General features: G+C 40.2%; 1 protein-coding gene across 5 annotated transcripts in view; it reads right to left on the minus strand.

The window, feature by feature from the left end:
- Positions 1–474: 474 nt before the first annotated feature.
- The window catches only part of BRD1 (bromodomain containing 1), a 44,456-nt gene continuing 31,206 nt past the window's right edge, over positions 475–13,724 (minus strand). For 2 of the 5 annotated variants that reach the window (XM_083574956.1, XM_083574959.1), the window contains exons 9-13: positions 11,665–11,800; positions 11,220–11,287; positions 7,433–7,542; positions 4,504–4,658; positions 475–2,328 (exon numbers count right to left, since the gene is read on the minus strand). In XM_083574956.1, coding sequence (XP_083431082.1) covers positions 2,145–2,328; positions 4,504–4,658; positions 7,433–7,542; positions 11,220–11,287; positions 11,665–11,800 — 653 coding nt within the window. In that variant the 3' untranslated portion in view covers positions 475–2,144. Of the gene's footprint in view, positions 2,329–4,503; positions 4,659–7,432; positions 7,543–10,266; positions 10,452–11,159; positions 11,288–11,664; positions 11,801–13,724 lie in introns of all 5 variants that reach the window. The other 3 variants (XM_083574958.1, XM_083574957.1, XR_014539382.1) reach the window with 2 other exon arrangements.

Below are 13,724 nucleotides of genomic sequence, written 5' to 3' on the forward strand. Positions count from 1 at the left end.
AGACCTCTTTTGGTTATGTGACCTGCCCTATGCCCTACTGCCATTTATAGCATGCCTAGTGAAAAATCAACTGGGCAAAAGTACAGGAGCTATTTTTCCAATCAGCCCCAAATGCACATCCTTTTGTCCAGCGGTGACATCAGAGTTTACGTAGTTTTGCAGTCCTCACATTTAAGCTACCGCAACTTCAATTTTCTTTGGGCTGCTCAGACATTATGTTAAGTGCCCCTGCAGAGTTCTTCTTGTAACGCAAACACAGAGAAGCTAATCTTTCGAGATCCTAGAAGTGTTCCTTAGCGATCACAAATATTGCTGCATATGAGATCCGTGAGCGGTTAGGTGGCTCAAAATGCAGCTCGGTGCAAAACCGAATCCTTTGTATAGCATTTGTAGTGATCTCCGTTATGAGAAAGTGGTTAGGCGATTCTGGCTCTCATGTAGACATTCTAAGGGGCCAAATGCATGACAAAAGTATCACTTGAGAAAGGAAGTTTATTTCAAGCTTCTAAGGGGGTATTACAAACCATAGATAATAAAAAACATTAGAAACTATTCCAAAATTGGTTGTAGCTTTAAAATAAAAATCCAAGCAGGTTTTACAATGAAGAACGCTATTCAATGAAATTGTTTAAAAAGACTTTAAAAGTATTGGCTTTGCCATCTTTGCTAACCCATTTTAAAAAAAAGAAGCTGGGCATAAATATTTCGTGCATTCATATGCATTATTTGGTGTTGCATATTATATATCTCGGTACAGCATTTAAGTTATCACTGAAGAGTCCACCGCAGTGCACTTATAAATAGTGTAGTCATTATAAATCACATTGAAAACATACTTGCCATTTCCATTGTTACAAATTCAGTATTCCAGTGAACATAGAAATAAAGTAGCTACAACAATCAATAGTTTTACTTTATTTTTTAATATAAAAGTTATTACTCGAAACCCACCCTATCATTTTCCTTCCCTAAATGTAATGCTTTAATTCTTCGAAATAAAAATAAAGTACTAATTCTATATACATCACATGTACCATACAAAAATGTATCCAAAGTTTCTATTGCTACCAAAGTGTTCTAAAATTAAAAGTTACATAAATCCCCTTTGAAAGAAAGATTACAAGTTACAAAAAAAGGTCAAATGACGCACAACCCATCAAGTTATTTTGTACAACCATTTCCAAGACAGCTTTTTCTCCCAAAGCAAATTGTCTTATGTGCCTATATAAAAATGTATATCAATATACTTTCTCATTTATTTCTCTTTATAAAGCAAAGTAATACATTTTCTACAATAAATATAACACAGGGAGGCACATAAAATCCAGGGGAGATAGATGAGATATGGTTTGCAAGAAATAATGTACTCACAGGCTTTAAGCCGGTTGTGTGTAAAACACAAATAATTTCTAAAGTGATATTTTGGGCAACAATGGAGTGTTTTTGGTGATTTTTCAAGTGATGTACATAGCATAATTTTTTTTTTTTACTTCTGTTGTCTTTCTCACAAAGTACCCTCCAAAATAATGTAATTTCTTCTCTTAAAATACACATTTGCTGTTGTAAATTTACATCTTAACTATGTGGTACTTTGTGCAAAGATTAATTGATTTATGCAAAATCAAACATTCAGAGGTCTTGTAAAAAGCTACAGATCACATACAAGTTTCATAAGCAGCACCATATCATAATATATGATTTAGCCAAATCTATCTGATGTTATTTACTTCAAGAAACACCTAGCACCTTAAGCTGGAAGGTGGCGCTGAAGTTTTATTTTTTTAATTAAAAAAAAATGCGGAAAGAAATGGAAATGACAATCTATCCCTTTCCCAGCCAAAATAAAAGAAATAAAAAGGTACATCTAAAATCAGAATAAGTTAAGAGTTGAATATACATATATGTACACTTTATGAACACTATGAACAAGATATTTTAGTGGAAAAATCCTCCAAACAGCAACACAATGATAAAAAAAATCTTTAAATCAATATGGCAATGGTGATTCAGAGGATCTGCTGCAGAACCCTGCCACTGGATCAATGATTACGAAGTTGTGTCTTCAATACATTCTTGTAGACGAAGAAGTTAATTTGTAGATCTCTATACAGGGTGGTTTTTTGTGTGCCTTGGCTGCACCTATGTTAGTCAATATCACTGAAGTCACTGACTGGTTCTCCGCGGACTCTACTGAGATGGTTCATAGCACGATCAAAAGCAACCCTTACGGCTTTGCGAATACTTGAGTTCCGACCTTCCATCATTTTTAACTTGTCTATTGTTTCATCAATCCCAAGCGGAATCATTTTGGATTTTGGAAGCCATTGCCTGGAAGAGGATAAGTCAACATCTCAGATACTTATCACCACTTTGGAAAATTAAAAAATACCCTGGTTCTCATGCAAATTTTGTTTTGTTTTAAGTCCTCCTTTCCGCTCGAAACCAATGCTCACAGCAGTTTACAACAGAAAATTAAAACCAACTTCCATTGCAAGGATTAAAAATTTCAAGGATAACTTTTGGAAATAGAAGAAACCTACATTTACAGATTAATCGGAATAATGAAAAGCTAAAAAGGCATGGTGGAATAAAAATGTTTGAGTCCAATGTTTAAAACCATACATTACCACCAGCCCCAAGTGGTCTTCAAACAGGGAAGTAAACCAAAATTTCATACAAATCTCATAATGGACAAATTCTCTAAGGAAGCGATTTTAAAACTGTGGTCCATGGAAAAGATGTGCAGCAGTCAAGAACATCGGTATTATGCCTGCACTTTATTTTTCAGACAACCAAGGCCATTTCAATGAGGACCACATTATCAAGCAGGCTAACAAGATTACTTCTTAAAAACGCGGCACTGGTATGAGATGGCACTTTCATCATTTCTCAGCCGAAGGTCTAAATACACAATCAGGATGGATACTGAACAGGATCAGAGGCTAACAATGACAAACATTACACCAGAGTCTGCAAAGGATAAATTCATATGCAACGCTAAGCCAAGTTATGGCTACACGTGAATGATAGAGGCAGATTTGCTCCTGCCACACTGCCACATGGTTGTTGTTGTAATAATAATAATTTATACCCCACCCATCTGGCTGGGTTTCCCCAGCCACTCTGGGCGGCTCCCAACAGGATATTAAAAACACGATGAAACATCAAACATTAAGAACTTCCCTAAACAGGGCTGCCTTCAGATGTCTTCTAAAAGTCAGTTGTTTTTTTCCTTGACATCTAGTGGAAGGGAGGCGCCACTACCGAGAAGGTTCCCTGTAACCTCACAGTGAGGGAACCACCAGAAAGCCCTCGGAGCTGGACCTCAGTGTCCAGGCTGAACGATGGGGGTGGAGACGCTCCTTCAGGTATACTGGACCAAGGCTGTTTAGGGCTTTAAAGGTCAGCACCAACACTTTTAATTGTGCTCAGAAATGTACTGGGAGCCAATATAGAACTTTCAAGACCGGTGTTATACGGTCTTGGCGGCCACTCCCAGTCACCAGTCTAGCTGCCGCATTCTGGATTAGTTGTAGTTTCCAGGTCACCTTCAAAGGTACCCCCATGTAGAGTGCATTGCAGCAGTCCAAGCGGCAGATAACTAGAGCATGCACCACTCTGGCAAGACAGTTTGTGGGGAGGTAGGGTCTCAGCTTGCGTACCAGATGTAGTGTTACATCTGAACCCGAGCTTGTGGTTTATCTGTCCCAGATATGCCATGACTGGTAAATCAATTAGATGAACCTTGGCCACAGGACATGCTTTGCTTGGAGGAACAAAAGCCCAGATAACACTAAGTCAAACTATGGCTTTAACTCACAGCAAGACCAGAGCAAAATGGTTCCAATTTTCACTCAATGCACTCAGTGTGTACTTGTTCAAACTTGGCTTGGCATTGTGATATGTGCAAATAAGGCCTTTGATTACGACTGGACGTCACAATAAATCATAGTTCATCATGGCAGGAACGTGCCTGCACAAATCTTGTGCTTGCATGCTCCCAATTTTCCTCTGGTGTTGCTATTGAGAAGTTCTGAAGCTTTCAATTCAGTTTCTGGTTCACTGTAGCTGATCATTACATCTGAACCTGAAAAAACCATGGTTACTCTTAAGTATGGTTTAAAACAAGCCAACTTCAAACCATGAATCATGAAGGTGGCTCGTTTCAAATAAAGTTCAAGTTAAGCTTCGCTTCTGCGCTGGAAGAGGGAAAGAGGAAGCCTTTAAGCCCAAGGCTAGCACAGCCTTATTCCTTTCAAAATAAACTATGGTTTATCATGATGTCTAAACACAGTTACTATAGGAGGGATCAGGTTTTTCAGAAGCTAGAGCTTTTATGCTTCCTAAAATTATTTGGATCACGCAAGTAACGTTTTTCTCTCCTTCTGCAAAATTCCATTTCTGAGCAAATAAGGAGCTGTGGAACCCAATTTATCACATTTTCAGCTGCCCTTACAGTTAAAATATGCAGGACTTTTTCACTTGAGAAAGAAGTTTACATACCAGCTCCTTTTATTGTCAAAAAATAAAACCAAGAAAAGCTTCTCATCCGATTTGGTCTGCATTTGTTCTCCAATTTTCAACACATCAAGGGGTGGCACTGGTATTGTAACACCATTGTGATGACCAGCAACACGAGGCATTTTAGGGTCAATTATCTATAAAATGGAGGGGAAAGGATAATAATTTAGTAACTGTTCTTAAAGATTTTATTGTGTATTAGGCAGCTATCTACTAACATAAATCTCAAACCAATGTACACAACATTAAACTCAATTCACAGGAGTCACACTCTTAATAATGTGGTAACTTCCCATTCGGTTCCCACATGATCAAGACCCAGGCTGCTACAGCAAGGATAACTAACTTGTGGTCCTCCAGAGGTTGCTGAATTCCAACTCCTGTCAATTCCAACCAGCCTAATCAACAATCATGGATGATGCAAGTTTGAATCCAGCTATCTCTGAAGGACCACAGGCGAGCCAGCCCTGTGCTACAGTAACCTCTTTGAAATATCCGACTATTTACCCATTAAGTACACTTTGGTATCCAATGCTTAAGACTTTAATCTGTTAAGATATTGTGGTTATTATGGTTATTTATTAAATTCATATACCACCCATTAACCGAATATCACAGGCCGGTTCATAGCACAACACTACAGAATGCAAACACAAAATACATACAACAACCACCATCACCAACAACTCCCTCTCATAAACACAACTGAAAGTCCAGATTGTTTAATTAGTCAAAGGCCTGGTTATAGAGGAACATTTTTGCCTGGAGCATAAAGATATGTAGCGAAGGCACCAGGAGAGCATTCCACAGAGAGCCATGGCAGAAAAGGTCCATTTTCGTGTTGCCACCCTCTAGACCTCTTGTGGAAGAAGCACATGAAGAAGGACCTTGGATGATGATTTGAAGGCCTGGCTCAGACCTTCAGGTAAAAGATAAAAAGGTAAAGGACCCCTGGTCCAGTCAAAGGCGACTATGGGGTTGCGGCGCTCATCTTGCTTTTCAGGCCGAGGGAGCAGGCGTTTGTCCACAGACAGCTTTCCGGGTCACGTGGCCAGCATGACTAAGCCGCTTCTGGAGCAATAGAACACCGTGACAGAAACCAGAGTGCACGGAAATGCCGTTTATCTTCCCGCTGTAGCGGTACCTATTTATCTACTTGCACTGGTGTGCTTTCAAACTGCTAGGTTGGCAGGAGCCTGGAGAGAGCAATGGGAGCTCACCCTGTCACGGGGATTCACACCGCCAACCTTCTGATTGGCAAGCCCAAGAGGCTCAGTGGTTTGGACCACAGAGCAGTACTGAGCCATTTAAGGCTTTATAGGTCCAAACCAGCACTTTGAATTGGGCCTGGCAACTAACTGAGCAATGTGGCCGCCAATTTCTACACCAGCTGAAGTTTCCAAATCACCTTCAGAAGCAGCCACATGTACAATGCATTGTCGTAATCTACACTGGAGATTGCCAAAGCACAGGCAGCAGAAGCGAAGCTATCCCTGTCCAGATAGGGGCACAGCTGGGCCACCAGTCAAAGCTGAGGGAAGGAACTCTGCAGCACCGAGGCCACCTGAGCCTCAAGTGAAAGCAATGGATCCAGGAGTACCCCCAAGCTATGTACACACTCCTTCAGAGGGAATGTGATCCCGTCAAGAACAGGCAACTTCCCATTCATTCGCTCTAGGGAACCACCCATTAACAGTGGCTTAGTCTTATCTGGATTGAGCTCCAGTTTGCTGGCTCTCATCCAGTCCCATTACCAGGCAAGGCACTGGTTCAGCACTTCAACTGCCTCACCTGCAGATGCAAAGGAGAAGTAGAGCTGTGTGTCATCAGCATATTGCTGACAACATAGTCCCAAATTGTGGATAGCCCAACTTGGTGGTTTCATGTCGATACTAAACAGCATGGGGGATAAAACTTAACCCACACTGACGACTCTACAGAGCTGAAGAGCACTCCCCAAGCATCACTCTCTTGGAAACGGCTAAGGAAGACCAAGCAGTGCTGCCCACCCGACTCGGACAGCTGCTCCAGAAGGATACCGTGATCGATGGTATCAAAAGCCGCTGAGAAGTCAAGGAGAAGTAACTGGAACGCATTTCCCCACTCTCCCGACAGAGATCATCATAATGGGAGACCACAACCATTTCTGTACCAAAACCAGGCATAAACTGTTATTGAGATGGATCTATTAATATTTCCATTATCAATTTATTCCAACTTGGTACAGAAAACCAGGTTTGCTTGTTGTTGTTGTTTTTTAAAAACGTATTGGAGAGCCGACATGGATACGAAGGGACATATATACATAAACATATATATAAATGTATGTGTGCATATATATGTCCCTTCATATCCATGTTTGGAGACGTCGACTCTCCAATATGTTTTTAAAAAACAACAACAAGCAAACCTGGTTTTCTGTACCAAGTTGGAATAAATTGATATTGGGAAACTAATTAACGGGTATGCTTCCGAAATTGGGCTAACATGACACTTACATGGAAACTGACTCTGAAAGAGTCAGAATATGACAACTACCACTTGCCATTTCATGAACTCAGATGCACCCATAATAAATTGTGCAACTGGAATAAAAAAAAGGTACCATATTTTTTTGCTCTATAAGACTCACTTTTTCCCTCCTAAAAAGTAAGGGGAAATGTTGTGTGCGTCTTATGGAGCGAATGCAGGCTGTGCAGCTATCACAGAAGCCAGAACAGCAAGAGGGATTGCTGCTTTCACTGTGCAGCGATCCCTCTTGCTGTTCTGGCTTCTGAGATTCAGATTATTATTTTTTCTTGTTTTCCTCCTCCAAAAACTAGGTGCGTCTTGTGGTCTGGTGTGTCTTATAGAGCGAAAAATACGGTATGTTACTTCTAGTCACCTCTAATATAAATGACAAATAACTCACCAGTGCTGGATAGGAAGGATACCCACTGCATTTGGCCCACACAACTTTTAGAGGCTCAAGGACAGAATTGGAAGCATCTGTTGAAATCCACATGCTGCTGTGCCCAACTTCTAAAGGGGAAAAAAGAGAGAGTAAATCAATAACGGCTACAGTTGATGCAATGGTTGACACACTGAAAAGGTAAACTTTGTGTGTGCCCTTTGAGTAGGGCATTAGCATGAAGCAGCTCCTAAGTTGTTTGGGCAATTTTAACCAGCTGTTAATCTTTGCTCTTCTACTTGCTCAAGTCTTTGGTGTGGTGAAAACCAGTCCATACCACATAGATTTCGGAACAAAACATTCCATGCAGAAAAGTGGCTACATCAAGGTTGGAGGTGGCTCAATATATTGTTACACATAGTTCATTGGCTGACTGGGAGAACAGAGTAACATATTGACCAGTTTAACCAGTTAATATTATGCATGCAAGAACCACAGATATGTTGAGCTAAGAGAATTTGTTGGCTGTGGCCTTTTAAGACTCTTGAGTGATCATTTCCACAAATTGAAACTGGCAGTCCTGTGATTCTGTTCTCCTGTTGTTTAGTGTAGATTTGAAGAAGAAAAATCAAACACTAAGTCAACTAACTTTTAGTCACAGTAGACCCACTGAAATTAAGTTTGAGCCATGAACTTCAGTGGGTCGACTTTGAGTAAAAGTTAGTTGAATAATGATGATGCTTATGACTAGGAAACTCCTATAGCCTGTTCACAAGAATCAGCATTCCTGCAAAGGATAGTAATTAGTTTTACATGGCATGGAAACAAGTAGGACTGAAATAATTGATCACATTAGTTATAAGGCCACAGTCATGATCCCACGTTAAGCTGGTTGACTCACATTCTGGAACTATAATAAGGAATCTGGAAGTGGGGATGCAAGTTCTATGGCTTGATTTGGAACTTGACAGGGTAGAAGAGTTAGGTCCATACTGAATTTGAGGTAGAAATGCTATAAAATGACTTGTTTTGAATGAGAAAAATGTTTGATGAGCAACTAGCACTTTTAAACCATTTTTTTCCTTCCCAAAGACATTGATGGTTTGGTTTTATTTATGTACGACATTTATTCTCCAACCCTTTTGCCAAAAAGACTCTTAAGAGCAGCTTACAAAAAATCATAATTAGATGGTCCTTGCCCTCAGACTTGCAATTAAGAAAAAGGAGAGTGGGAGTGGGTGGACTTTTTGGAAACATTTTTGTTTTTACTGCATCTTCTGCATCTTTTTATTGCAACAGATCAAGGGGAATGTCTAACTCGTGCCACTACCCAGGAGTTGTTTTTTTAAAAAAAGGCATTTTCTGGTCCAAAGTTTGCCTAAGCTCCCATGAATGAGGAAATTTATGCACGTGCTCAGTATGAACCGGTGTTGCCCAGCAAGAGTTTGAAAGGCAGCCCATTTTACGAGTCAGAGAAGTTTGCAAGTAAGAAAGGTTCTTCCACCACCCTGCCATTCTGTGCACACAGCAAACCCAATGTTCAAGAGAAAATCAATATGAAGTGTGAGTGAAATTTGGTCAAATTATACCCTACCTCAGTTACATTCTGTATGCCAGATTCCACATTGACACAACACATGGTTTTAATTTTCCAAAAGAATAGTTTATAAAGTGAACCAATGTAGGGTAAGGGTTAGTTTGGTGGATAAGGAATCCTCATCAGCCATGAGGGCTAAGGTACCACAGGGTTTTTGCGAGGATGAAATGGAAGAGGCAGAACTATGTACACTACCTCGAGCTCCTTGGAGGAAAGGAAGAATAGAAAATTATTTCAAGTTTATACAATGGAACCTTGGTTCTTGAACGCCTTGGTACTCGAACATTTCGGCTCCCAAACACCAAAAATCCAGATGTAAGTGTTCCAGTTTTAAAATGTTTTTTGGAAGCCAAACGTCTGATGCAGCTTTCAGCTATTGTTTCCGGGGTGCCAGTGCCAATCAGAAGCCGTGCCTTGGCTTTCAAACATTTCAGAAGTCGAAAGGACTTCCAGAACAGATTATGTTCAAGAACCAAGGTACCACTGTAATTTTAAATTACCAATACACAGTTCCGCTTTCCACTGCTATAACTAGAAATGGAGGCAGATGTGTGTTGTGTTTTAATCGTATCAAATGACTAGACTTCTCAGCAGCTCAGTTTCCCACAGGCTCTTCAGGAGCATCTCAGCTAAGTCTAACAGACTTGAGGCACTTACAGACTGAACTCCAGAAAAGCTGAAATATGGTACAATGATGGTATAAGTTTATGCCCAGGATCTCGTTCCACACAGTGTTGTGAATTATACATACATTTTCTGAGCAGGTAATTTATTAAGAGGCCCCAGCACTCAAATACAGTACCATACCTATAAACAGAAGTGTAATGGTGGAAGGCAAACCCTGGTTGTGTGTGTCTGTGTGTGTGTGTCAACTCCTTCCCCTCCCCTCTTAAACAGTCCCTTCCAACTCTTATCATTTGTGCCAGTTGTGTAGTTGCAACATGGAAGGGTAACTTCAGTTGCATGTTAGCTTCAGCTGCATAGACCCCACATGTCTATTCCAGTGAACAGACAAATCTGGGAGTTAGGCTGATCCCTCTGCAACGGAAAGCATTTGAAGAGAGAGGTTATTACCTCTCAAATGCTATCTATACCAGGTCGCTCAACCTTTGCTACTGCGTCCTTTCTTCTAGCAGATCAAGATAATCGGGCAACAGCAAAAACTGCAGAAAATTTAGCAGGGGCAATTAGAATAAGATCTATTATTTGATCATTGATGTAAACCTCCAGAATGTATTTTGTATAGTTAAGTTTTTACCTCTATCTTCAGTACACTGTATTTTATTTTATTGCTACGGCTAGTGGCTGGTGCAAATAAAGGTTCTTCTGATTCTGAACTGCAAGCCATTCTGCTCCAAGGTGGCGGCGAAGCTTGAACTAACCACAGCATGGATCCCGTACCATACTGCCTCAATAATGTGTCTTGTTCTCAGCTGCGATTTCCTGGCATTTTGGAGCAGAGTCAACAATGGAAAGCCCTGAACACAACATGCAAACTAAGAGTTCTTTGTTAATTGAAATTTATTTGTTTAGTGACACCAGTGTGTTAAGGCAATATATAGAACAGGGAAAATATAGTGCTCAAAGGGCTTACAGTTTATATTAGATGGACAAAAGAAGTAACGAGGGCGTGAACAAGAGACAACAGCTGAGGGAAAGCAGATGAGGTGAAGCAAGGCTGGTGCAGGAAAGGCAATGCTAACAAGGCCTCGAGGTGGAGATGTGCTAAAGGGAATGGTTAAATAGTCATAAGGGACCAACTGCTATAATCACAAAGAGCAGAACGCAAGACAAGGAAAGAGGAGTTTAAAGGTGTAACGGGTGTTCAAAGCAGATCAATCTTAACGATGAGTTTAGAAAAGGGTGCATAGGAGGGAAATATGGGTGGGAAAAGGTTTGTGTTTGTTATGTTCAACCTCAAAATGTCTGAGGCAGAGGAAATAAGAGATCGATTAGAAGGAGGCACATCGGGGGCAAGTTGGAAAACCTAACGGGTATCATCAAGAGGTAGACACAAATAGGCAAAGTCTCACATTCATCTGGCCACAGAGTAAGATGTCATGGGAAGGCATCACCCTTCATTTCTAGAGAGCAGGCAGGAAGAAACGCCAGATATTTTTTATAAATACATAGCGTAAATATATCAGTTACCAGCCGCAATTCTTGCTGCTTTTGCGTAGTTTCCATTTTCAATGCATGATATCAACTCACTTCGGTCTTCTAACGTGTGTCTTCGTATAAGCGCTGGTTTGCCTTTCCCACATTTTGGCAGGCTAAAACTAGAAACATTTGAAGTGTCAGAAAACATAACAACAACAATAACAATAGCTTGCAGAAACACGTGAATTGTTATACTTCTTTACAAGGTTTCATGGACATGGCCATTTATATGCCAGAAGTCTCTCACCCCAGTAATTAATATTACTGTTGGGCTGCCCACTTCTGAAATCCAGTGAAGATTCTTGCTTGAGGAAGGGAAATGGGGATTTTTACCACTTCCCTCACTTTTCCAGAGGGTCCTGCAAGCCTGCAGAGATTTTTTTCAAGAGGGATAGGGCAAATGACAAACTGCAGTACCTCTGCTTATAGGAAGTCTAGATCCAAATAATTATATTTTGAACATACTTTAACTTTGGGCTAATAACACATTTTTTACCTTGAATTACACAACAGGCTGTTACTTGAGGATATACTAGACTCTGATGCACAACGGCGACGAGGTTCAACTTTTCTCCCTGGAGTATCATTTAACTCCGACTCTTTACTGCCATCTCCAAAACCATTCGAAAGACCTGGCAGGTTAACAAGAGAAAAATACACATAATGTGGAAGTGGATTGTATTTTCATACATGTTTCAATATATACTTATGTGCATGTTTTAGTACCTCTGTTAATAGAGCTGTAACATGTGCAAGAGGAATGAGATTAAACGTTAAATAGTTAAGTGAAACATGCAGAATGTGTAGACATCAGTGAAGACAGAGGAGGGACTGATCAAAGGACTGATACTTGTTGCAAGATATATCAAACTGTGCCGCTCCTAAAGCAATGCATGCAGAACGAAGTCTAGGCAAACATACAAAAGACAGGCCTACATTTTCATTAAATATCTAGAAATTAAAAGAACGTGAGTTAATACAGTACTTAAAGCATCTGAGTTGCAAGTGACAGCAAATTCATTCTATTTCTCAAATCGTCAGAAGAAAATGGCTATCTCAAAACTCCCAGCATCACAAGGACCAGTTTGGTATCAAATAGGTGACTGCTAACTTTCAATAGAGCTCTAGAAAATGCTAACACTGTCTGCAATATTCAGTTTAGGATTCTGTGTACAGAAGCCTAATACAGCACTAAACTAGTATAAAAGTCCACAACCCAAACAGCTTATCTGCCAACTTTGAAATTTGATCTTATTTTATTTTAGAAACAGGAATGGTAGTGTCTCATATCGTAATAATAAATAAAACTGAACGATGCTTCAATTGACCATGAATGAAAATTGTACGTAAGATTCAACAGATGCATAAAATACGCTGAAGACACGCAGGTGACTCGCAACTTATGTACATTTTTACACTGCTGAAAACTGATTGGTTGAAATCCCATGAAGGCATGGAAGGCAGAGAGCTTTTTGTGCAGGGTTTTCCCGGGGCAAAAAGAGCTTTTAAGCTCTCTGCCTGGCTCTGGGAGCCTGTTGCGAGATCTCAGAAGCCCAGTAAGCAAGTCTGAGAGCTTAAAAGCTCTCTGCCTTGCTTGGGGGAGGGGGGATAAGATCTGCTTGCCACACCAGCTGCAGAGGGTAAGATGGCTTGTATAGAGGCATGGTTCCGCCAGTATACAAACACTTGTGGTGAACACAGCAACGCTAAAATTATGTTTCCTTGGAGTGTTTTAAATAACATGTTTCCAATCTTTCATTTTTCAAAAAAAGAAACCTGCTCTAAGAAATAACTTTTCCTAAAACTGGTACCGTGTGATGAACACGTTAGACACTAGTCGATCCAACAAGATATGAACCTGTGGCAATACAAGCTGAAGACAACCAACTACAATACAGAATGCAGGCAAATTGACATTACAATTTCCCTATACCCCCATACGCTCCTTCTTGTCATTCAGTTAGTCACTCTGCATTTTTACACCAGAATATACCGGGAACAGAGAAATCAAAATGAGAAGCAGTCAACAATAGCTTGTGTCGTATCAGCTTTGAAGGTTTCATGAAGCTTGCTTGTTTTATATACCGGTACTCATTTTACAAGGTGGTGGTGCATAGGCAAAGATTACTGCATTACTGACATTGTGCACAAATCTTACTGAAAAACTACTGTTAGAAAGAGCAGTTATAGGGCTGAAGCCCCACACAGGTAAGATCTTCATCCTCCTCCAAAACAGGACAACATGAATTGGGGGGGGGGGGGAGGAATGCTAAATATAAGCTAAATGTAAATGCAATAATATTTGCAAAGTGAATATTTTCAAGTAGTATGTACACACAGCAGGGCTTGAAAGTGCCAGCATCATTATTTCTAAGAGACCAGAGGATCAAATGCCTAGAATTGAAACCAGTGTAATACTGCGTGCTGATCTGCTTTGTGAGCCAAACAGCAAAATATTTCAGCCAAACTGGAAAGACAATTTAAAACTTTTGTACACACACTTTTATATGAGCAGTTAAAACAAAGAAGTTCAAATACCATATCCAACCGAAGTCC

This window comes from Podarcis filfolensis (assembly GCF_964270895.1).
Source record: "Podarcis filfolensis genome assembly, chromosome: 10".
NCBI classification, from domain to species: Eukaryota; Metazoa; Chordata; class Lepidosauria; order Squamata; family Lacertidae; genus Podarcis; species Podarcis filfolensis.